This window comes from Nothoprocta perdicaria, unplaced genomic scaffold (assembly GCF_003342845.1).
Source record: "Nothoprocta perdicaria isolate Ctin4 unplaced genomic scaffold, notPer1 scaffold_105, whole genome shotgun sequence".
NCBI lineage: Eukaryota > Metazoa > Chordata > Aves > Tinamiformes > Tinamidae > Nothoprocta > Nothoprocta perdicaria.
Window position 1 is genome coordinate 1,399,371 of NW_020454150.1, and position 27,021 is coordinate 1,426,391.

At 40.3% G+C, this 27,021-nt stretch overlaps 1 protein-coding gene across 1 annotated transcript in view; it reads right to left on the minus strand.

The window, feature by feature from the left end:
- Positions 1-5,300: 5,300 nt before the first annotated feature.
- The window catches only part of ADK (adenosine kinase), a 231,582-nt gene continuing 209,861 nt past the window's right edge, over positions 5,301-27,021 (minus strand). Inside the window, exons 9-10 of the mRNA XM_026044165.1 lie at positions 23,558-23,644; positions 5,301-6,397 (exon numbers count right to left, since the gene is read on the minus strand). Of these exons, the coding sequence (XP_025899950.1) occupies positions 6,273-6,397; positions 23,558-23,644 (212 nt within the window). The 3' untranslated portion in view covers positions 5,301-6,272. The remainder of the gene's footprint in view (positions 6,398-23,557; positions 23,645-27,021) is intronic.

Consider the following 27,021-nt stretch of genomic DNA (forward strand, 5'->3'; position numbering starts at 1 on the left):
GTACTGACCTTGGGAGATGAATAGAAATCTGCTTTGTCCTTACCCTGCAAGACAGCCACAGCAGCTGGCTAGGCTTTAAGACAGGCAAGACTAAAATAGGTCTATCCACATGACAGGTTCACACAAAACTCCCAGAAATTCTGCAAGTTATCTGAGTTATTTTGTGACATCCATTAATGCTGATATTCCTGAGACTATCTCAAACCTGGATCCCTTATTTCTTCTATAATTTGATGATCTAGAGAGATAACAACAGTCTAATTTGGGGGAAAACCCATTGTTAATGGCAGCTCTCCATAGACCTTAAAAAAACCCCAAATCTTTCTGTGAATACAACTGGGGACAGAGGGTGGGTTTGTGCAGGAACTAAAGAAATCTAATGGAAACAAATGTTTCTATAATTTAAAGGAAGCATTGCCCAAACAGCAAATGAGCAATATGGGATGGTTTAGTGGAATATCTGATGTGGGTATTAATACAAAGTTGAGCAACTGAAGGAGTTAAGATCAACTTGCAATCCAAGTCACTTTAAGGAATTGAGATTGCAGTAATTGTGAACCTTACCCATGAGACGCTCTGCTGATGGTTACAGATTTTGCACCTTTCCTCGCCTCTCTGTTACTTCTTTTCCCTCCTCTTGCATTGCTGTGAAGCTGGGTACCAGCCAAGGTGACAGGCCCGGGAAGAGCCCTTGCAAGTCTCGGCCCCACCGGGCACTCATAGCTCCAGGGTGACAAGGGAGCACAAATCTATAGGGAAAGAGAGACACCAACTACCCCAAGACCCCCAAAAGCAGGTGCCTTCAAAACCCAGCAATTTTTAACTACAGTGATTTGTTATTACTAGCATTACTGAGAACAAAAATAAGTAGACAGAGGTCAGATTTTCCACCTGACTGTCTTTCTTGAAATACTCTTTTATATGCTACTATTATTTCAACAGCCATACCTCTTTGGGGGCAATTTTTTACACTTCTGTTAATATCCCCAATGGCACCATAGCCAGAAAGGCCATCAGTGCATTTATGCTGCACCACTGCGTTGGGATATTTGAGGCAGAGTGATGAAGCGGGTTTGTTTTCTTCATTCCAGCTTTTGCTCCAGCTCCTTGGGAAACGTCAYCAGGGAGAAGCAGAGCCCTGGAAGGCAGAGGCGAGCGGAGGCGGCTGGCGCGTGCCCGGCGACGCCGGGGCGCAGGGACAGACACCCTCCATCCTGCTCGTTTGAGAAGCAGCTCTGTGTGACATCGCTCTGGACCTGGGAGATGCTCTGCCTGCTGAGCTGCAGCACATTTATGATTTGCAGGTTTCTAGCCTGACTTGGCTTCGTTTTTTAACTTTTCATTTTCTTTTTAGGGAACTAGACTGTTCAGTGGGCTTGGCAGCTGATGGCTATTAACTGTCACACTCGAATAACCAAGGGATAGTTAGAACAGCATTAAATATTTGCACTGTGCAGCAAGGCTATGCTTCATCTCAGTACACACAAATCCCATGCTCTTTCCTCACTGGAAGGAGACCCATCTTATTGCTATTCAAATCTATCTGCCTGTCATCACACACGCAGGGCCTGTCAGTGCCATTGACACAAACAAAAGCTTCCCCTTTACGCCAACACCAGTGACACCTGAAAAACAAGACACAAAAGACTCACGGCATTTTTCAATTATGTTTATGGTTATTGCATGTCTTTATAAGAGGATCTCTGCTCACATGCAGCRCTGCTCTCCCTCTTGCATAGGAGCAGGGCACAGACATTTGTTTGAAAAGTGGCTTTGGTGGCTGAGGACTGTCCGTTTTGTATGTCCCTGCCTGCTTAAATTCTGAAACTTTGTTTTGAGTGCAATTTTCACCTCAACATCTTAGCTGCCATTTTAAAATCTAATCTTTTAGGAAATACCTTACATAGGCACTCCTTGTGGTCTGCTTTTAAAAAGCAAAATTTATTTTGGCCTCTGCAGGAAGCATTTAAAGCACATAATGAATAACGTTTGACATTATTCACAGAGTCGGTTAGCAGTCATTTTAGATTAACAACACTGCTCAGAAAAAAAAAAAAAAGAAAAAAAAAGAAAAAAAAAACCCTTGCAGGGGATTAGACCAAGGGAAAGATGCTTAGGCACTAACCTCTGAGCCAGTAGGTTGCTGAACTGCTCACAATAGACATTACTATCTCAGAAGGTCTTAAGTGTGAGAATTATCTCCAGGAAGAGAACAATGAGTTGGTGAGCTATAAAACAAAAGGCTCCTGCTCTCCTACAAGCAGCGAGCGCTGCACATGTTCGCTCTCCGTTTAATCTGCGAGACTTTCAGACAGGAGCAGTTGGTGCCCGAATTAAGATGTCCCCTTTCCCTTTGATCTTATGTAAAAACTAATGAATTGTATAATCTCCAACACCTCTGAAATCCCGCTGGTTAAAAGGAACTATCCCTACCTTTCCCATGCCTGTCTCAATTCACTAAATGGGAGCTATATTTAACAACAGGCCAATCACATGATCACTGAAAAGGAACAGCACAAGGATCTGTAATCCTAATGCTCTGGAGCTGTGATTGCTATAAATCCTTTGCAGAATGATTTCCTTTAAATCCCAAACATATCATCACACTTTTAATTAACATTTCCTTATGAAAACTGTGGATAAGACCTTTTAAATTAAAGATTGTTCCCATACTTGTCATCTTAAAACAGTCTGCATTTCTATTGTCATTTTCATGTAGCATATTTTACAGCAAAGCTCCTTTTTCTTCCCTTTCCCCTCCTTTTCCTTATTTCTTTTAACCCCCAAACAAGTAGTAATAACCAGCACTATTTTTACTAGCACTATTTTCAAAGGGCAAACAAATAGTTTGAAATTATTTCATATTCAAAAGGGGAAATTAAAATAATTAAAAGGTCAGCAGTGAGTACAGGTAGAGATGTGGCTGATACTGCCCTACTTAAATTCTTATGACCTTAATCTCTTGAATTTACTGTCTTCTCGAGCTTAACATTTTCTCTACAGAGAAAAAAAGAGGTCTAGAGAAAAAAGTAATTGGCCTAAAATCGCAAAAGGAATCATTAGCAGAAATGGAAAAAAATAACCTTTATTTTCTGATTCCTAGCCCTTATTCTCAGCTTTTCAATATTTGGTTTTCTGAATCATTGCCCATTCCTTGCCTGGAGTGGATTGGATGGATTTCTAATATTTGTTTTCCTGAAAATACCCCAAACTAAGAACTTTGTGCCTGAATGAGGGCTCAAGCCCAGCGACAGACTCACGTCAGTTACCCAGGCTGGGACACAGAACCTGCAGACAATTCTTCCAATAATCTGCTTGTTCAGAAAGCCCAGTTTTCTAACATGCCTCTATGTGGAAGAGGTTGGTAGAGGACAAATACAGATAAAGAATATTTGTGAGAGAGAAGATTAAGGATGGCACCATTATCCATTATACAGACAAATCCCCTTCATCAGGGCGAAGCAGGAAAGAACTACAGATGCTGAAAAGAATTTGGAATAAAATCATCAGGCAATCTGACAGTACAGTTTGAAGTTACTTAGCATGATTCGGCAATACGTTTCTGAGTATCCATRTATCATCCAGGAATATCCATTGACAGATATTGGGGAAATAATGAATGGCTAAACAGAGCAGGTCAGACTCTGATGCCCTGCCATGAATTGGGTAGTAGTTTATTCTTCAGCTGCTCCGGCTGGCTTCAAATTATGCTCGGGAGCTCACACTCAGAGCCAAATGTCAGGAGCCCAAGCTAACCAAGCACAGCAGTGGGGAAACTCAGGACAGAACCTCTGCCTTGACTTGCATCCTGAACTGGAAACAAGAAATGGCCTTTTTGATTTTTTAAGGCCTTTTATTCTTTTTAAAAGTTAAAAAAAAAAAACAAAAAGAAAAGTAGTTTAGTAGTTAAAAGTAGTGTGCGCTCTAAYGTATCCCCCTTCCTTATAGTAGTTATATTGTGTTTTAGTTCCATTGGCAAAGAACACTTACATATTTCAATTCTATTTTAAATAAGCCATAGTTATCTAGCTAAAACACGATGAAGTTGTTACTGGATGCAATGTGTCACTGATGCAGAGCAAAGGACACAGCAGATTTGCTCATTAGATCACGTGCATTTCCTTGACTGACAGCCAAACACATACAGTAAACTCAGTGGGGTATATGTGGACATACATTAATAGCACGACTGTGAGATATCCATCTCCACCCATCAGATTCTCRTGACTAAAATAGACCAATATCAAGYTAAAGAATTAAAAATTAGCTGAGATGTAAAAAGTTATATCTCACTAATCAGCCTGTAAAGCTTGAAGATGATGCAGGTTMTAGTCTTTCTATTTTGCTTGCTCTTCCATTTTACTCCAGTGTATTTATTACCCTCCCAGTCTCCTGTGCTAGAAAGTGGTTATATCTCTATCTCGAGAACACGAGAAATGTAGAGCCCATAGCTCTCTGAGAGTAGTACATGGGCAGAAGGCAGACAAGCACAAAAGTTTTATCTGCATCCAGCTGTTCATGAGTAAGTCTATAGATAGTCAAGGCCTGCACATGCAAACAGCCTTCTTGTAGCTCTAAACTGTGAGGTCAAAAAGTCTAGCATAATTGTACATAGCTTTATTGGCCAAAACATAGAGYGTGTGCATATTTATGTGGCACCAGTTACGCCCCAGTCCTTTAAGAACAGATTGTACTTACAATGCAGTGACTTTAACTCGAGCCAGAGGAGCTTTACAGCCTCAAGAGGGTTCTCAGAAGCAGCTGGTTTGAAGCTCCATAATGTTCATCCAGGATCCGAACATGTGGCCTTTAAATAGAGCCTATTCTTCTTTTCAAAGCAGATCCTGGCCCAAGTGAAGAAGGGAATCGGGATCCCCATTACTCCTCATGCTCCTTGCAGTGAGTTATACACCAGTGGCACAGGAGCAGGAACAGACCCTGTGGGTCTCTCGTTCCTTGTTCTGCAGTAAAATGCAAAACCTACCAAGATTTGGCACTCTCTGATGAACTCCAGCCATTCATTTCTCATTACAGCACTGATAAGCACCTTCTTTACTGATGAGCTCACTCCTAAACATCTACGTGGACATTGAAAGCCACGGATAAAATGAAGGGATCTATGCTGTGGGGCAACATCCCTTCCCGCTCCTCTTTCAGTAAGATGCCTGGAAAAAAGGTGGATACATATCAATAAAAAGCCAGCAGCGACTGTATGACAATTCTTTATTTATCAGTATCAAATTACATAGCAAAGTAATGAATGCAGTGTCAGATCACCTCTTTGAATACTGAAAATACAAACAAAATCCACCATATCGCTTAATTATCCAAAGTAAATTAAAAGTTTAAAAAYGTGCGTCTCAGAGATTCCGTTTGGCGTATCCCGTCAATATAGCCTGCATAAATATTTCTGTACCTCATTTTCACTATGTGTACCTTAATTAAATGCAGCCTCTAGAAAGCTTACATTGAGGAGATAGGGTCTATCCAAAGGTCTGTTTTCATCATCAGCTCCTGCCCTGCCGTCCCTGAAGGTACCTATGTAGATCCGAGCTCTCCTGACAGACCAATGGGAATTTACAGCGCGGCGGCCACAACTTGCTCTCACAGAGTGCCAGACCAACGCTGGATTCCACAGCGGTGGCAGACACTTAATACATGTCATCAGCTTTGGATCACGTCCTGAAACTACTGACAAAACAGCTATTCACTTCCATGGGAGCCGGGCTGGATCTGATGGCCAGATTGTGTAAACTAAAACACRTAAGGAAATTCTTGGGATATTCACACCACTTTTAACACTAGTGTGACTCCACTGATTTACACAGAACTAGTTACACAGAACTATTCCTGGATTACAACATTATAAGACAAAAAATCAGGTCTGTTGATTTCGTGTAAATTGAGTAGGATTTGGCCACTGCCAGACACAAACTACAGATTTCAACAGGAGCATTTTAGTGGGGTTAATCAGCAGTGTAATTTACATGGGCCTTCCTTACAAACGCTACAAATAGAGGAGTTCCTCCAGCTTGACAAGAAAATAAGCTTCACTTAGCACTCTCTCCCAAAGTTAAGACTTGTGAGACATTATAGTGGTATGAAAAGGAAAATATCATAGAAATATATATTTTGTTTAGGATAAAATGAACAGAAGTACAGAAGCGTTGATGCAGGTAATTGGAAGGGCGAGGACGGGGAAGGAGGAAGAATTTAGGCAGCGGTCCCATGGCAGCATGGGGTTTTCTCTTGATCCCCCCGATTCACCAGCATCAGTGGAAGTCGGGCTTCTCTGGGAAGGTGCAACCCGAGCGCTTGATGATGACGCTGGCTGCGTAATGTCCAGCTCGGATGCACTCGGTCACCGGCCGGTCGTAGACGAGCTGGGAGAGAAAGCCTAGGGAGCAAAGAGGAGGAGAATGGTTAATTAGGTTCTTAAACGTGCCAAGGTTTGTGACACGGCAAAACATGGAAATACTGGCCCAATGACTGCAGCTTAAATTCAGTGCCGCGCGTAAGGGGCCCGCTGAGCTTGGGTGCTGCTGCTGTTACTTCTATCTGAAGTCTCCACTTCAGATTCAAGTTAATTAAAAGTTATCAGGGCTATCTTCCTTCATGACTTCAGCCTAAATGATTTCACCAGAGTTGTGGTAAAATAACCGTAACCTCTCTTCTTTTCCTCAAATACTCTTTTAAAAACAAAGAAAGAGCTTGCTGTGTGGCAGAGAGCTCCTCCTGTTCGTGCAGGCTCCCATGACACCACCACACCACTGCTGCTGCAAGCTTGCTCAGAAAAGCCAAGGGCAGGAAACCCCAAAATGGTTATTCACAATCCTAATGCACAGTTACAGGGGCCCACAACAAAAATCAAGTGAGAAACTTCTATCTGATCAAGAAATTTGACCCTGATCACTGGAGTCTTAACCTTGGACTTCAGAAATAGCAGGTACCTCTTATCATATCCAGATATCAAAGTAAACAGCAGAGTGACTGAATAGCTAAAGCACCTCTTAGAATTAGGGAAATTGGAAAACTGCTTTAGCTACAAAAATCCATAGAATCCATGGCTTACAAATCCAGAAATCACGAGGAGCTGAGCGTCTTAAAAATTAGACTTCATCTTTAGATAAATACATGCAGACAGGGTCCCAAAAAGGATCCAATCATAGGTATCTGGAAAAGTTAAGTGTAAGTTTAGAAAAACCTAAAATTTTATGATGGAGTTCCTCAGTTCAGAAACATTTTCTCTTAGCTGAAACTATTGATATCAACAGAATGACAGAATTTATGGCAGAGGTGAAATACAACTTTTAAATTCTGAAGAGGTTTTCAAGAGCTAAAAGGTAAACTCAGCATCTTATAATTCAAAAATCCGTTCTGTCATTTTAAAAGTAATATCTTATTTACTTTCATCCTCAGTTTTAATGTGTTTTAGAAGCATCTCACTTCCTCACCCAGTCTCCAAAGGAAAGCCAGGCTTGCCCAGGTAAGCCAGAATGCAGCAAGCTGCAACACACTTTTCTACAGCTTTCCTTCCTCCACCATTTCAAGCATTCACAGAACAAATCTAGCCTTGCTAGGATATCTCTCAGAGGTACTATGTACCTGATAGGTACCCACTTCTGACAGATTACAAATGTTTATAAATATTAAAAACATAATGGTCCATTTTGCTATAGCTTTCTTTTGATAGAGCCCTACACATTTTGCTCTGTTCAGCTTGATTACTATTGGAACAAACATGCCACGTTTCCTTGTGATGCCTTTGTTTAACCTCACTGTCTTTCTTCACTAAATATTTGTTTCTGGGGGAAATATTAGAGCATGCTTATAGAACAGGACAGGCAGATTTACCTTATGCAATAGTATTTGTTGCTTGAAAATTAAAGATCATTAAAAATTAAAAAAACATGAAAAATAATGTTACGGATTAACCAAGACTAATACCAGTGAGCAGAAGAACCTGTTTTCATGAATTACCAATCTCTTGGCTTCTCAGTTATGACCAATAGTGAAAAGAAGTCTAGCTGATCTCCAGAGCCTTCTCTAAACTGCACAGAACAGGTGAGAAATCTAGGACCAATGTCAAAATTACTAAATCTATAAATCATGTACACTGGAATAGGGAGGCAGTAGAGAATAGGTGTTGTGATTGACAACCAGGAAAAATCTTGGAAGTTCCTGCCATCAGTACTATTCTAGAGAAAGCTGACCCATATATTAGCTGGAATTTCACAGCTGTTGACTGACATTAACTGGGAAAAAATGACTACTTAACCAAGAAATCTTAAACTCATAAATATAAGTGGGGAAGATGGGAGGTTTCAGTCTACGGAGATGAGAATGGGAACGGAAAGCTGTGAGTGCTGTCACTGATGGCAGGCAGGGGATGACAGACAACCCGGCTGGGGCAGGAAGGTGCCGCTGTAATAGCTGGGTAGCATTGAGAAATTCAAACAATATTCCTGGCAGAAAGCGGGCCGGTTCTGAGTAACAAGATGAAAATGGTCTGCTCTCCATTAAATTAACATGCATTCTTCGAAGAAACTTTCTTGGATGTGCAGAGAATGTCAATCACTAAATTTCGACTGCCTGGGAGACAAGAGCGTGCCAGTGTGCTTCTGGGTGGTTAAAACTTGAGAGCGAGTTGTAGCCGTATGTAAAATAAGGCTGTTAAGACAGTCCCTTTCTGACTCAGTAAGTAGAGAAGATGCACTGGGCAGGCCTCCAAAGGCAAACACGAGGCTAAATGTTGTGCAGAGCATGAATGCAGAGAGGGGGTTATAAAGGGAAGGAAAATTGTCCTCTATGTTTACGACCGAGGCATAAAGAAATACATGAAAATGAGGAAATCGGAGTAAAGGACCCTATGGCATGAAGTATTTTTTAATACAAACTAGACTGCGGCTGTCACTACTTCCCAAGCTTGAAGTATTTTCAAGCTAAAATGTATTTTTTGCCTATAGTGAAGGTACTTCTTATTTATTCTGATCCAAGGGAAAGCAGAATCAGGTAGAAAAAAATATCCTGTTCTAATTGGGGATAGAACGAGAGATTTCTGGGATTTCAGAGTGGTGGAGAAATGACATTAAGTGCAGCTGTCATGTATGAGATATGTAAAATCTGCAGTGGGGAGTTTGCCCTCAAACCATTCTCTTGTCTGTTGAGTTTCTTTTAAAAGCTATGTATTTCATAGATGAAATAGAAATAGCAGTATCTGACACAATATCGCACTGAATGACAATACAAACACACATATCACAAACACAGAGCTACATCACATACTAAGACTAGGCAGTTGGCAAAGCAGCCCCCGAGGGAACACCAGAAAGCACCGTTGTTTGAGCACAGAAACAAAGAGCTCCATCAGGCCGGCTGCTCTAGCTGCAGAATGTTCTTGCTGGTTAATGCAATAAAAAGCAACATGGTCGGAATATAATTTAGTGTTCGCCTCCTCCAGCGTGCCAGGTACGTAACGCAAAGCCCAGGAGTGACGCTCTCAAGGCAGGAACTCAGATCTTCTACTTCCAAGTGGAAGAAGTTGCTGCCCCATCTGCTTTTCACCATCCTTTTCTGCCTGTGTAAGCTGATGCTCTGTCAAAATGAGCCAGATTAGTTTAAACAGTAAGCTGTTTAATAGTAGATCTTAGCTAACCAGGCTGATTTAAACTGAAGGGGGTTTGCGAGCACTCGAACAAACAGCTCTACCAGCAAGCAGGGCACAGGAGGGAAGGGTGATAAGCAGCTGAGAGCAGGAATCTCTTTAAGGTGCCATGACTGAAACGGCAAGAGGATCAGCGAGCAGAGCTTCAGCCTCACTCCACACCACGTTGCTCAGGCTCACGGACACGCCGGAATAGCACAGCAAGTATTTAACTGATGCCAGGGTCTGAGCCAGTTTCTGGCGGTCACTGGAATGGAGCACAAAAGTAGCACAGTCTGGCTATACGAGACAGCCTCACTTCAAATATTTCACCAGAACTTGAGGCAATTTGTTTTTTCCTAACCATCTTCTATTTGTATTTTTCCTGYCCCTAGCATTTCCACACTCCGAGGCTGCGCAGGCCATGGCACAGATTACACACCGCCCTCCTCACACTACAAAACAAAGGCAGGGAACAAGCTCAAGACATTCCCTCCAGGCTGCCTGACATCCCAGTGTTTATGGTGTGTGGAGTAAGAGAAATGGCAGCTACAGGATGTCTGTTCTGCCACCGTGCTGTAATTAGCCACATGGGCAAGCGTTCCGAGCAAAATGTGATGCCTTTTCTCCTCCACAGGCATGGACAGCCAAGTAACCAACCTATTCATCATAAGAACTTATTGGGAACGGTGTCCAATTCATCCCACACATTCAGCAGCTTCCTAGAAAGAAAAGACAATTTGGCTTGAAAAGCTGCTTTATACCTTCGAGTGGTACAASACACAAAGAAAATGTATTCACGTTCCCAGATGATAGAAGTGATTATGAGACACCAACAGCTATTTTTGGCCCATAATTATTTCTTGCAGGGAACTGCAGGCTCTCTCAACTGCTCAAGAAAGAAAAGTGTCTCTGAAATCACTTTGCTCAGGGAGAGTGTCTGAAATAATTGAAAGTTAATCTTTATTATCTCCAGTTGCCACACTATCCACGCTCAAGGACTATGTTTATAACCACTAGGCTCTGCAAACAAAACCGAGGACAGGAAGGAGTTTTCTTCTTTTCTGTGCTCACCACCAAATGAAAGGTGCTGAAAGCCAAGTGCCCAAAGTGGTGCTTGAGCCTCAGAGTCCAGGCCCAAACCAAGGTCCTCACTGAAACCAACTCACATCTCCTTGGGGATGTCAATACAACTCTGAAAAGACACAAGACAGTCCACTGGCCAACACAAGAGGCGCTGTCTTCACTCAGCTGCTTTTGAGGGCACTTCAAAATCATTAAAGCAGAACCAAGGTAATTTTCTTAAACAAAACAGACATCGCAGAGGTCATACACAGTGAAYGTGGTGATTTCTTTCAAACATTGCTTTTCCAGATGATCAATGGCAATTCCGAATGAGTGTCTAGCACTGGTGCAATTGGATGGGGATGTAGGAGTCCAGGAGCTGAGATCTTAAAACAGTTCTGGTCTGCTTCAGTAATGGTTTAACAACACTTAAAAACAGCTCATATCGAAGCCAAATGTTTCATTTCCAATTGTACACTTGACAATTAATTTTAATGACTGTTAATTACTAATGCTGGCTGGAAATCAGCTTATAGCCTCTGACACCCAGCTCCCCACTACTAGTCTTTCTGCTGTCTCTCTCACACTTTCAACCTTCACAAAATGCCCAAGAAAAAAAAATTCTTTAGACAGAAAGAGATGCAAGCAGGAAAAAAAAAACCCCAATTACTATATCTGTTAACTGTAAACAATCGCAAGCTGACCCCAAGTCAGAGGATGCCAGCCCCTCCAAAGGTTTCTACTACGTGATATCCCCAGACAAGTCTCTTCCAGGTGAGCTCAGAAGCACCTAACGTGATCCATGCTTGCCAGGAYACCCATACAGCAAAACTGTCTCAGCCACAAAAAGGATCCACGAGCAGCTCAGCTGTTTCCTTTATTTTTACACTTAAAGTTTTTACAGCTTAATTTGTGAACTGTCTTTCTAAATTGGTGTTATTCCACCACGGAGGGCAGTTCCAAGCACCTTTTTTACAGTCTTGTTTTTATGCAGCATTTATCACAGTTGCTTGAATATTCATCTATTTTTATACGGTCCCACTAGCTTCCCTGGCTAGCAACATGGGAAGATGCAATTTCCAAGAAAYATTAGTAATTTAAAATCTTGTAATCTATACGACTAAGGTCTTGCTGAAGTCTTTGCGTGCATTCGGAGTAGGTTAATGCTGTGGTAGCACGAGTCTGGTCAGCTGTAATGAGGTGGTTAGCAAAGCTGGTGCCAGGAGCCAACCAGCCAACCTAGATTTTGTAAAAGATGTTGGCATCGTYGTTGCATTCTGCAGTACAGTCACTGAATGACTGTACGTCAACATGCTGCGGTTTCTTCTTTTTTAATTTTGTGGCAGATGGTGGGTATTACAGCCAAGAACTGTGGCAAGCCAGAGGCCCTGCCCATCGCTATCAAATTGAAGGTTGGCTATTCTAAATGGAAACGTTTGATTAAGGGTGGGATTTGGCTTCTGTTTTCCTGTATTTTGGCAATGTGGTCTGACACATTACACTTAACGTATTTAAGACGAATTAAATACATGCTTCTTCAAATAGATTACTTGCTTCTTTCAACCCTCACACACCTCAGCTTGCTCTGTCAAATATAGTTTCCACACACAAAAATGCACATTTCCACACACAAAAATGCACATTTCTGTTATTAATCGCAAAGGCACATGTGTAAACAAGTGCCTTTCCCTCTCCTTTTAAATAAGATGGCTCTGCGCTTCGACAGAACTGTAGTGCCAGGCTAATTACAAGCAAGAGAAAAAAGGTTACCAACCCCTTCAGAAAAGCAGTCATATAAGATATACATCTAACAAGTGGCAACCTTGAAATCTCACTCTCGCTGAAAAGAACATTAAAAAAGACTTCCTGACTATTCCACTGGAGGAAAGTTTTAATAAAAACTAATTAAACTACAAAAATCCCAAGTGGCTAGCTGATTTTAGGGGCTAAATTTCTGGCAATTCTAATTATCCTCTTGTGGCTTCACTTAGTGTTTCACAACCATGACAGATGACAATGAAAAACTGCAGCTAAATTCATCCTCCCTGACACCATGCTAAGCACTAGCTTCTCCCTCTCCAAGCAAAATCAATACCATGTTTGAGTAAACACGTTTACAGCTTTATTAGGATGTCTTGCTTGTTCTGTAACAGCTACTTGAAGCTGTGGTAACAAATCGACTCAACTCAGTTAAACCTAGAGAGCTGGGTAAGAGGCTCATCGATAAGGTTGTTACAAAAATAAACTGCAGGAGATCAGAAAGCTGGAACAAGCAGCCTGGTAAATGTCAATATTTTTACTTCCAGAGAATGACAAAACCATGAGATCACAAATAAAAGGTTTGGGAGGTCTATTTTTACTCTATTTATAAAATGGTCACATGCTAAATGGAGGATGCATTTCACTGTTTATATAGAGCCCTCTAACACAAACTTCTTATTTTCTCATCACCAGCATGAATGCTAAAACAAGCATTTTTCCAGAGCAGCAGCCAGTTATTATTATTGTTGTCTCTATCCTTCTTGCTTTCCTTATATTTATGGGCACATTTTGAGTGCAATGAATTTGTTTAGGATCACTCGGATGGGTGGAAGCTTTCCTCAAGCTGAGCTGATACAGTCATTTATGGACACACACCAATAATACAACTTTGCATTTACTAGATGGCTGTAAATAAGCGAAAGGAGTATTTTTAGYTCACTTTAGCAGCCATTCCCTGAGCTGGAGAGGAGGTCTTGAATACACAAAGCACAGAAGTGCCGCATCCCTAATGCCACAAAGCCTCACGTGTGGAAAAAGTTAATAAAAGGCTCCTTAAAAAGTAAAACATTTTTAAAAAGAATAAAGAAAGCTCCACTACAGCCTTGTCCTTCCACTAGCAATCACTTCCTCAAGGGTGAATATCCTCCTTGTGTTGCCTATACCCTCACCACTGTCTGCACCGACTGGGCCAGCTCACCCAAGCTCGTAGACCAGGGCACATCCAGACTTGCCAGGACCTGCCTAGGTGCTTGGACCCCTCTCTAAAGAAAACGAGCAGCTCTGTTCATCGAGATCTTTGTTCAAGGAGAAATCGTGGTGGTAACTGTGCAGCAGTTCCTGCGGGCTGCGTGATGGAGGAATTAAGCCCAGGTCGCAGTTTGAAGCCTATTGAGAGTGACAGCAGTTTTGCCACCGACTTTGACGTGTCAGCCTCCACCTTGACTGAGGGCTCTCCAATCTTTAAGGAGGAATGGCTCAAAGCTGCAGGGGAGGCTGAAGTGTTTTATACATCAGCAGCCTCCACCTTACTCATCCTCAGTGGACTCTATTTATAGCCTGGGCTGCATATCAGCTATGTGAAGCCTCCCCAGTGCGTGCGGCTGCTCACGAAAAGCATCATTTCCATTTACAATATGCTCCAGGAAAGATGGGGTGGAGGAAACTGGTCAACAAAGCTGGCCAGGCTCTTTTCAGTGGTGCCCTGCAATAGGACAAGAGGCAATGGGCACAAAACGAAATGAAAATGAAAAATGTCACCTGAACATGAGAAAAGCATCTCTACTCTGAGCATAATAAAACACTGAAGCAGGCTACCCAGAGAGGCTGTGAAGGTGCTCAAAATGCCTTTCTAGGAGGTATTCAAAAGCTGCCTGGATTAAATCCTTGGAAACATGCCCTAGGTCACTCCGCTTGAGCCTCCGTGATCTCCAAAGGTCCCTCCCAACCCCAACCCTTCCGTGACTCTGTGCTCATAGCTGTCATTTTTATTTTCACACCAAGAACTTTGGGAAACTCCCTTTTGAATCAGGTGGGTTTGGGCTTGTCATATGTCTCAATGCAAAAATCAGGGGAAAAATAACATAAAAAGTAAGTTTTTACAGTCTCCAGGCTTCCAAGACATAATTGACACTGCATGTGCCAAATCAGAAGACAAGTATTTTCACTGGAAACATCTTCTTTACATATCTGAAAGAAGTACCTTGCAGGCTCCTATTTATTTCTTTTTTTTTTCTTAGAAACTTTTCCTAGAAGTGTTTCTCAAAAGTTAAAATTCCCTTTAGCCATTCTTCATGCAGAATGAAATAAAAACTTCCTTTTTTTAGTACCTCAGGAAATTTTCTTAGCCTCAGAACAGATCCCTAGTATTTACATTAAAAGGTGGAGATAAATCTTCTTACTACACCCACTGGTTGGGTTAAGAGGAAGAGAATCTCACTTTGAAATAACAAAGCTCTAAGCATAAAAATGGAATACTATGTGCTACTCTTTATTTGGTTCTTAAAATGGCTTAAAAGGAAGATGCTTCTGTCATATATTTAAGGACAGTGAATGCAAAAAAAGCTACCTGAATGTAACTTTACTGAGATTCACATACACAAAAGCTAGGAAACTGGAAGCTGTGTTTGTCAGAGTAACCATAACTCAGCAAGGTGTCCTTTAAAACAAACAAACAAAAAAAGAAATCCATATTCCCATTTCAGAAATTTCCATGCTACTATGTAGCAGAGGAGGTTGTAAGCAAGTTATTGCAGTGCTAGCTACTATCACAGTCTTGAGAAATATCTTTATGATTATTGTGAAAATCTCCATAGCACCACACCAAGTCACATCAGACACAAAATGGAAAACATATTTCTGTGTGTTTTTACATTTCAGTGTGTGTTGTTGTATTTGCTGCAAATAKAGCATCAGTTTAATCTGACACATCGTTTCTTAGGGGACTATATCCTGCCCTGACTCCCAGGGGAATYTTCTTGATGATCCAATCTGACTAGTGCCTCTGTCTCTACTCAGAATACATTAAAATAACACAAAAATATTACCAACTGTCTGAGAGCAAGGTAATAATAACTCATTAAAGTCATTTCTAACCTTCCACAYGAACATTTTCTTTATCATTACATGATTTTCCAACACTTGCCACATTAACATAAAATGAAATGTTATGAGGATATGGATGGTAGGCATGACAAAATATTTTAAACAGTGAGGATTTGCTTTGAGGCATTAAGTCAATTTGTAATTGTCCCGTAGCTATAACAGCAAAAATGGGAACTTTATAATTGGTTTTGAAAATCTATTTTTAACATGGTAGGCTTGTTTTTAAAATGTACACAACCAACCCAATGTTTGTTTCTCATACAGCCCGACAGTATGTCATTGAATTTATGGTGAGATAAGTCACACCTTTAAAGACCTCATTTTGCAAAATATTAATCTTCTTGCTGGGTACTGAGCCTCCCTTAATACTCCTGCTGTCACTGACAGGAAAAGAGACACAGCAACTGGAAGGATCAGGTCCTGCTTCAGTCTAATTGGGAACTGCTGAGGATTTTTAATTCCATGCACTGATCCTTTCATACGGATGTATATTTTTACATTTTATTTTAAAATGACAGCAAACAAACCAAAACTTTGTCTTGCATTTAATTCAATTATGCATTTTTTTCTGTTTGTCTTTATATCATATAGGTGAAAATGCGAATTAGCAAATTTAAGTTGTATTTTGATAAAAAAAAGCACAATAAAATCATTAAGATGAATACTTAGAGCCTAGAGAAAAGGTAACAATTAAAAAAAAATTAAATAGATTGAATCACAATTAAATTATACTAGAACACCTGTTTCTGGATTTGTGAATCATATCAACCATATTATTTCTACAGATGTAATTTTTAATGGAAATTGCTATAACATGAAATAGTTAAACAGAAAACAGAAATACAGAGAGTTTTTCCCTGAGTGATATCTCTTCCTATATTTATGCTTCAAGAGTTACGGTTCAAACGGTGGCAAATTTCTAAATGGTGCCAATGCTCATGTTGCAAATCCTGCTACAGTATTGATCAGAATAATGATACGCCTCCAGCTAAGACTGAGCAAAATCAACTAGGAAGATACATCCTGGTGATATTCCGGTTTCTAGGAGGTCAGCTGCAGAGATAACATTGCCAGCTAATAGCCTGGGCTTTCCTCTGATACTGATCTGTGAGAGTTAAGAAGGGCAGGAGAACACAGGGGCGGTAAGTCATGAACATGCTGACAAGTTATCCCCCAGCAAGGGAAGATTGATGCCCTAGCTGCAACTCGGCTGTTAGACTCGGGGAGGCTGCTTATAAAACAGAGGTATTCAGGATGGGCAAAATGGGTTGTCAGTCAAAGCGCCGACAACATTAAGGAGGTAGTTTTTATTTCAGAACTTCAGATCTCATCAGCCGTGATTTCAGTAACAACAGGATTGCTCAGAGGCAATTAGCCGCCCGTGTTGTATAAATGGAGACTGTGAGTGCGCTGATCTCTGTTATAACATTTATCTTCACCTCAAAGGAAAGACAGACCCATTCAAAGTAGTATCCCCTTGTCTCTTCCCGCACCAAGATAAATTTTAGAGCGGAAATAAGCCACAGTAAGTTACATATCCACATGTATTTAATTGCTATCACCAACCAAAAAATTCTCAGTCGCTGCCAGCTGGCAAATCAAGTTGCATCTCAGAGCTCTGGTATTATCAGAGGGCAGTATTTCACAGCAGTGACATTTAACCAGTGTGCTTCTCCCTATCTAATGTGATTAAGACATGGTGACAATTTCCCATGGTATCATAAACAAGCATAAAAAGCTTCACGCAAATTAAAGACCACTAAGTGGGATTAGGTAGCTCCTGATATCACACTCCTACTGTTTAATACAGACCTACTGCTAGTCCCTTGAACTCTGAGCTGAAGAAGTCTATAATATTTTGGGGCTTGCAAGTACTGGAGGGAGGGCTCTTACAACAGATAGATATGCAAACAGAGACGAAAATAAAACAAAGAGGAATATTCCGACTCTCTGCAGCCTTTTTTTGTGGAAACAGTTTCTTTCACAATCTTAAAGAGTCCTCTAAATCCATTCAGGAATTTTCCAATAGAGTCACAAGATCACTCATAATTTAGTATTCTCACAAACCATTCAAACCATCTCTCTGCTGAGYGAATTATCAGAAGTTTTGTCTTGTTTAGCACTCCTACTGTGGCCACACAGCACCTACCAAATATATGTATTTCTCAAGTTGCACGCACCTACCTCCAATCACCCAACTCCTCCACTTGAAATACATAAAGTACTTTTAGACTAAGTCATAAATACAGCACGTCTTAACCCTGTATCAGATTTACTGTAAGAAGACAGAATTCCCACTGTAACAGCTTCATTTCTTAATTCAGGCAACTTCTGCTCTCTAACCACCACATCATCCTCAGGAGATGACTGAGAGTGGGTTTCAGAGGAGGTGAAAACAACATCTGGCCACCTAATTCCTATAGGTTTACGAGTCACAGAATAACACCATAATTTAGACTGGGAGGCACTTCTGGAGATCACCTGCCCCGCTCCCTAGATGCCTTTTTGAACAGGTCCTCGCACCCTTGAAGTCCTTCCACAAATGATGGATTCTGCAGAGCAGTACAAGWTGCATTAATATATTGGATTTAATTCTGTTTTCATTTTCATCAATATTATACTTCTATAAATCAGCTGGTGTTGGCAAAGATATTCCAGATTTATATACTGTAACACTCAGAACCAGACCTTTCTTAAAAATAGTTTCTTGAATCAAACCTAATTGTGGAGGAGTAATTGATATGCTACAAAACAACTCCTTTTGGCAGTCATTCTCTTCGGTGGGGGTGTTTTGCAAGCCTATACTTATATTTCCTGTGTTGTGCTTTTACAAACATATATATACATGTATAATATATTCGAAGAAGGTTTCAAACTCAGGAGAATATTTTAACACTGCAATAATGTAGAAATATACCAAGAAATATACTGAATTCTCAAGTCAAGGTGGGATATCAACGTATAGAAATTCATCTGCATTTATTTCAAAAGAGTAGGCTAAAACTGGAAAAATCTGATGACCTGTGAGCAAAATCTCAGTTCAATGTCAGGCTCTAATCTATAGATGTATATAGGTTAAGATAAAAAAAAAAAAAAGTTTAGGCTTAACCTCTATATTAAAGATGAGTGGATAGCTTTAGTTAGCCAGTTTGCCCAAAGGAACGCAACCAAAATGAGGGAAGTATCTCCTCCAAGCTCTGTGGTCTCCAAAGAGAAGACGAGGATGCCACCAAGCACGTTCACTCGAGGACACCTGACAGCAGACAGCTCTGCTTTCGGGCCTCACCCTGCCTTCTAGCATAAAAAGCCTCTATGTAGCTTTCAAACTGTAGGTAGCAGCTTTCCAAGGCCCCTCAGCACATTCAAGCTGTCAATGGGATTTTTAAGTTGACAGATGGTGGTGACCTTGGCTTTGCTATGGACAGAGCTAAACTGCTATGAGCTTCATTGGGCACTGTGCAATGCCCAGTGAGGAGCTCCTTATAGCTCAGGGTTTCTTGGCCCTATGAATGGTACCTTTATATCTATCTTTATAGCAGAGCAATATTAATATATACTTACTGTGCACTTTCTCTTGCTGCATCATAGCACTACTTCAAAATGACCTGCAGTTACATCTCATCTTCTAGAACTTTTCTTACAGTGTATGACTCAATCAGATTAGATGAGCAAACAAATATACTGACACAATCATGAGGAATATATTGATTTTACACTTCTTTCCATTTGTTACTATGAACTTTCTACCCAGTTCCACTTAGTAGATATATTCTATCAGTAGGGGAGGACTTTTCAAGAATCCTTATAAAAGATTCTTATTGTTTGCATTTGTTACTGTGACAATTATGAGTCCACACAGAAGGCAGACCTAGGACGGCTAAGGAAGGCACGATGGCATAAAGGGAAGCATAAGATGGTAAAATTGTCTGTATTTCAACATACGCATTGCCATTAAATGGACTTTGAATATAATGATTGCAGCAGTCCAGAAACGGACCCCCACTAATAATAAATAAATGCTAATTAATAAAGAGGAAGAGAATGCTCCCCAAACTCTGCAAAATAAGGCTGTAATTCCATAAGGAGGCCTCTTGTGACATAAGCCATGTTAGCAAAGCTCAAGTGATTTGTCAATGTCATCAGAACCCTGGGGTAGATTTACAACTTCAATTTATGGGTATTTCAGGGATTTGTAACTGGAAATCTGTGGTACCCTTGGAATCCACAAGAGGTGCTGAGATGCTACAGAGTAAATTGTTACTGCTGAACTTCTAATCAGAAGTAGTATTGCTGAAAAGCAATAAAGGCAGGAGTCTGTTAGTATCATTTAGAGAAAGATTCTTAGGATAACGATACCTCCAGCAAATTTAAAATCTAATTTCTCATTCATGCATTCTACCAGCCAGAGTGGCAGATGACTTATTGCCTGCAATACAAGGTAAGAAATTCAGAGTTATTCCTGATCCCAACTTAATTGAAATGCACTTCATCTGGAGAACCCAGTTGATCTGCTGCTGCTTGCTGTGGGAGTGACCTAGCTCTGCTTCATAGCTAGGGGTTTCAGGTACAGACCTGCGGAACTCACCTACCAACTCAGAGTTCTAAGTGCCCAGGAACTTGGCTTAATTTTTTTCATTTTTGATTTTAATGACCTTTGGTAGCTAGATAGGTTCTAGGAAAAACAACAGCAGCAACAACAAACCCCCCCAGTTTCTTATTTTCCAGTTTCACATGGAGAAATATATGAACAGCAATTTGCCAACTTGGCATAATCATGGAGATGGAATTTCCTTACAATCTGGTGAGTTATACTCCTGGAAGAAAGTGCCTCAGTGAAAGACCTTTCAAAATATGATAAAGTCTAACAAACCTGACCTCCTAATGTAAAATAAATCCTGCTTGATGGGGTTAGCTCTCATTATATTCCACATTACCTTCTCAGCCAAGACATTTGCTCCAACAAGACCACTATTCAGTCATGTTAATTTACCAGTCCTGGAGAAGTAAGGGAAGCCTTGCCAAGGGACTCTTGTTCTCTACTGTTTGAATAAAGGAGCTATGTGTCCAGAAAAGTATATTATACTACTGAGTGCATTTTTGAGTTCAGGGATGAATTCTGAAACATTTTACTACAAGGAACCTAAAGGTTGAGTYGGAATATTATATGTACTGTTGCCTGGGCAATAACCACCTGATAAAAATCTCAATCAAAGAGGGAAAAGAACCCTAGAAGAGAATCTAACTTTCCCATTAGAAAAAAAAAAATGGTCAGACCAACAACACCGCATCTGGTTTGATGCTAGAATCAACAGAAGATACATATTCTGAGTAGTATTACCAACATTACTATGTAGAATTTTCTGGTAAGAAGACAATAAAAAAATTTTCCTATTGCAACTACATACTTTGAAAATGCATTAAAAGAGCGATATAGATAAAATACTGACATTCCCCTCAAATGAATTCCAGACAAAATCAAAGCCTGTCCTATTCAGTATCCTATTTCCTGCGTATGGGAAGGAAAATGAAATGACTCCATGAAGAAGGAGACTACAGCGTACAGAATCAGCTGTGTACCTAGACTGTTATGACTCCCAAATCTCCCATCTGGACTAAACTCAGGAAAATCTCCACTCTGAAGAGAATAAATGAAAAATTTATTATTTATGGAGTGACAGAGGAGAACTAGGATGTCTTGGAAACTAATGGGAGACCTACAGATATTCAAAAGCTCATGGTTTCTGAGTCACAGCAGAGTGAAATATGATGCAATGAGAACCTTAGCACATGGTTGCTACTCAGGTAGGGCTCCAATTCAGATTTCAGATAGCTTTGCCACTGCTGAGCCAACTGACATTATAAAGAAGAAAAGAGCTGTGATCCTTCCTTTCAGGGGAGAAACATATGTACCAAACTGTCACTGGACTGCACYGCACTTGTTCAAAAAAATAAAAAATCTGATGCCTCAGTGCAATTTTTAGGAGAACTGAGTCAAATGATATATCCATAAACCACAGTAGAGGATCTTTGCTAAGATTCCCCCCAAAGACTCTGAAGCTTGCTGCATCCAGGCAGGCTACCTCAACAGAGGTATGAGAATTAAAAAGGAGAGTTGATCTTTTAGAAGTAGTTTTGGTCTATTTTTTTCCACGCTTCCTTCCTAGGGAGTTTAACATTTCTTCCATCATTTTCCTCCAGACTCCTGCAATCTGTGCTTTGACACCTGCAAAAAGGAATCTCACAATGGACCTAACTAGGACCCGCCTGTTGAGATGTACCTGAGCTCCTGCCGGTAGTGTTGAAGGCAGCAATTTGGAATAGGGTTTGACTTGGCTCATGTCAATGAATCCATTCAGTATGTTCCAAGTAATTACTAGCATCAAAGYTCAGCCCTTTCACAGAAAAAGAGCAGCTATTGCAGCACCAGGGAAAAGGATATTGTTTAAAGAGGGTTATGAGAGACCAGATAGTTCTTAAAAACTAATGAGTTAGTCATAATAATCTTCCTACAGTTAAACTAGGAAAGAACAGAATTAAGATTATTAAAAGAAAAGCTCCTGATTTCCAAAAGTTGATATGATGTCTAAAAATGAAATAACTGTGATAAATACCACTAGAGATAAATATGGCAGGCAGGTCAAAAGAAACAAAGATTGCTTGGTCTCTACTGTACCGCCCACCTGGGCATTACCCATCATTATTTTCAGGACCTGAAAATCAAATTGGCAAGATCTTTCTCTGTTTCCATGACGAGAGCTGCAGCTTCCTGGCACAGCTGACAGACGGAGCACACGTGTGCAGGGACAAGCACTTGAGGATGATCTCCTTTATTTTACAGTCATTTTTTATTTACTGGTTCAAATATAGCCCTGTACTTTACTTAAGAATAACAGAGAGTGACAAGTGTGCACTAAAAGGTGTGTGGGTAACATGACCTAACGCGCCTCCTTCTCTCTCTGGCCTTTTTTGATTCAGAAAAGCACTGAAGCAAATGAGTAATCACATTCCAATTTTCATCCACATTTAAGCAAATACTGAAAATTTATCAAGGGTTTAAACGATGCATTGAGCAAGGCTGGAATTATCCACATGCTTAAGGCTGAGTTTATTTCGAATCCCTTCTTGAAGTGGGGCCCAATTCTGATGCTTGAATTTGGGTAACACGCTGCCTGCTATCGCCTTCCCAGCTTCAGGATGGAGCCCTGCAATTCTATTTATAAAGTCTCTTTAGTAGCGTTTTCATTAAATTAGTGACTAACGGAGCTCCTTAAAGCTACTACTTACTGGATATTAGAGCCTTCAGGATGCAATAGTGTAGCACAGAATTACATGTATGAAGGCTACAATGAATGACAGAACTTTTGGATTAGATTGGGTTTTGGTTTATGTTGAATAATTTTTTAAAACAGGCATAGACATAACATCCTCTTTTTTCCTTAGAGCTTGTGCCAAAAGAAATAGTAAGTTTGCAAATGGATATTAAGCAATGCCAGATATTTTCTGGGTTTGTTTTAACAAATTAACCCTTTGTGTTCTTTTCTGATGTCCAAATAATTGTATTGGAAGCAGATGTTCTACGAGAATTGACAAGATCAGAAGACATTATGCTCACTTATTAACATACTGTTTAATATTCACTACAACCTGTTTTAAAGAACAACAATGTGTTAACATTTAAGCCAGGAGGGATTTCTGTACACTATATAGTGCTTGATGCAGCTTGTTTATGCAACAGTCTGACAGATACAATTAATTTCATGGAAACGACCAGGGTATAGCATAACGGCATATTATCTTTAAAGTAACAGAACACACTTTTCCTTGGAAAACCAGAATCTCATTAAATCACGTAACTTCAGGATGCAAAGGAAAGCCCCAAAAGGATGAAGTTCATTCAAAAGGGGAGTTGAATGAAACAAAATGCCAGTTCTTATAGACAGAGTGATAAGAAAATCTCCAAAAACAAGAGAGTGAAGTAACAAGTACCTCCAACAAACGCATCTCCAGCTCCATTGGTATCCACAATTTCACTCTGATCACTCACCAACACAGGGAACGTAGTTACTTCATTTTCTGTAAAAGAAGAGGAGAACAGAACATCAGCAACTTGCAAATCTGACTTAGAGCAAAGCAATTCAAAACTGGAACACTGATCTTTAACATAATAATTTGGATAAAAATAGATTTGGCTTATAATTCAGTCTGTATTTACTGCACAGGAATATGTGACTACAGYTGATCAAGCTATTTGTTGTGGAGGCTTTCATAATTATCTTCAGCCTCATCTCTTTTCTTGATCTCCTCATGTTAAGGGCAAGGGGGAAAAAAAATTAAATCAAGAAGAATACCACTAAACACATGGACATATGGAGAACACTAAGAGAAATGCCAAAACTCATGCTTCCTATCAGTCACAGGGAGGTGATGTAGCCTCCAGAATAGCCAGTCCAAGCCTTCAAAAGCTCAATAGAAATTGTTGTATTAGAAAAAAACAGAATGAATGTGGCCTAACTAAAATAAAACTGCGAAATAAGGAGCAAGGATTTGTATTGAAGTGCTCTCAAATTATGTCTTTCTTCAAAAAAATAAAAAAAAAATGTATGCAAGGAGCCTCCATCTGACTAGATTTGGGTTCAAGAGTCTAATGACTTCATCTTCCTATTTATTTATTTATTAAGTATTTCCTTCCGTGCAGCTCCCTGCCCTCTACTGGCACTTGCTAAACCTGTTTCAATAGGTGGGTACTCAGCATCCTCACCTCCAACTCACTGCCATGCCACAGCTCGACATAATTACACCACTTAGGTATGATAACTTTAGAGTTCTAGGGTTATAAATTTAATATATGCCACTAATTAATCAGCTAGGGCTTTCCAGGTGGTAATGTCATAATGACGTGATAAAAATATAATTACCACCTTGTCACAATACCTTGTTAAAGTGTAAATTACCCCTGTAAGAGAGCCAATGGAAGTTCTGCCTCTGGTAGTGGGGATGCATTAAACTGTCTCTGAGCAAACAGATTGTCCTTTGGCAGACAGCAGGAATTACAACAAGGGGAGGGGGGAGAAAAGCCTGTCAACCAGCGAAAACGCAAACCATCAGAGCTGCCTTCTTTTAATTTGTGGAAAAAAATAGACAAAACGGGAAACAGAGGCCCCAACAGCTAAGGGCTGGAGGTAGGTACGTAGTTTCTTCACTGTCCAGCAGCAGAGCACACCGTAAAAATCAGCCTTACGCYGCCTTACAGAGTTGCAAACAAGGAAATCCAGTTTGGGAAGCACATAAAGAATTCAGAGTCTCAGATGAGGCGAGGCTGCGCATGCTGCAGAGGTACCAGAAGGATCCTGGTTTCTGTGAAATGCAGTGTATCAGCTCTACTGCTCCTCACCATCTGCTACTAAGCGAAGCAGGCAGATATAATGATGCTGCCTCCAGAGGGAACTGTTGGCTGGCCCACCAGGAGGGGAGGGGAGCATTAGCAACAGCCATCCATGAGAGGCAAAGGAAAAAGGGTAATGAAAAACATAAGATGAATATTCCAATTAAAGAACAGGTTTCAGTCAGTTCTCTCTACCCTGTTATGAAAGCTATTCCGAAACCTACTTCAATGCTGTGTTGTGCTCTTAAGAAAGTGTTCAAGAGCAATGTTTTTCGGTAATTTTCACAGAATTCATTTGAATTGGAAATCAAGAGAGAGAGGTCTTATACTAAACTCTGCCAGCAGAGCAGAGTGTATTCATCCATTTAAGAAACTATATATGATTTGCTCCAGAGAATGCAAAAACAATCAGTAAAGTGATAAATCTATTGAAGACACATCGTAATAAACTAACCTGTTCCCTCCCGAGCGTGCACAGCCACGCACAGATGTTCTCCATTACGCACATCCGCACACTTGCACGTGCAGCGGGCACGGGGAGCGAATAATGCCCACACACCGTGCACGGGGTGCCCTCAATGGGGTTGGCATCAGGTAAGCAAACTCACACAAGTGAAATGTCTCACCGTCATCTTTCGCCTTGCTTTTCCTCCTGAGGCTTGCTTGCTTCCTTCCCTAAGCTCCCTCTAGCACTTTCAGGCAAGCATTGTACCAAGAGCTCTCATTCTATCCTTTCTGYGGTAGATGTAAATGTAAATAACTGAATTACTCTAAAAAAAACAAACATATCAAGGAATTCAGGTGGTATGAGGGCAAGGATTTTCTAYTGATCACAGTTGTCCACCTCTCCCTGGGTCATGCATTCTGTCCCCCTTCTCCATAACTTTACAGATTTTCAAGTAGGGCAATAATCTCGTATTTTGGAGCATTAATGATTTAGGAGCATGGCTGTGAAGTACATAAGGCATTGTAAAGATTTTAGCATCTGCATATACTGCACATAGCAAATTATGTTTCTTTAATTTATGAGAATTTCTACTGGCATAACATAGTATATATATTGATCTGTTTAAATCTATACTTAACAACACACATTAAAAGATACACCAAAATAACACTGTTCTTTTTTTTTTTTTTTTCCTTCACAATAAATGAGGTCACATAGAATTAAGGCTTCCATTAAGTAACCTTTCTAGGTCTGTGTAACAGCATATAAAATAGCTAACATCTCTCACTGATCTCAATCTTGTAAAAAACAGGCACAACAGGGTGAATTAAGATGCAGCACAAATCAGGATTCAGCATATACTTGCTTTAGAGAGTTTAATGGTACTTTAATTCTATTTTTGTGCTTGATCTATTATATTCTAAAACTCCCAAATCCATCATAGTGAACACAGAGACACTTAAGTGCACCGGTCATCAGTGGCCTTGCTTTTCAAAGTCAGCTCATATTTCATTTATCATTCTGAGAGCTTATGAAATAAAGAGTAATTGCATAAGTGTTTTGAAATCCAAGTGCTGCTCCTCTGGGCATAATATCCAGTGTTCTATTTTTAAGCAACAAATATCTTCTTGGGTAAACACACTCGGATACAGCACATGCCATCGTGGTGCCCTGTCTGGGAAGCCAGAACAAGGAGGATAAATTGCAGAAAGGTGTCTACAATTAGGAAAATTTAGTAACGAGCATTCATGAAATCTGAAATCTTGGGACTCTGATTCAGGCCTGTCAGTGATTCTACACTGCTGAGCAACTCCAGTGACTACAACTGCTTTAGAATGATGATTTAGAAATAATCAATTAATGTAGTGATTTCCCAGGCTGAAGGCAATATTCACAGATGAAACAAAACCAGCTCACTGGCAAATGTGGTTACTGTTAATTTGTCACATAAGATGCATAGAGATCCAAAGACTACTTTCCTCAGCCAAAAATAGGTACTAGGATGTCTACCACAAGATATTTCTTCAGGTAAAACAGTCTAGAGAGAAAATAACTGGAAAACAATATTAATTGAAAAAATAGCCCTCCTTCCACTCTAAAACATCACAAAAKTCAGGCTCC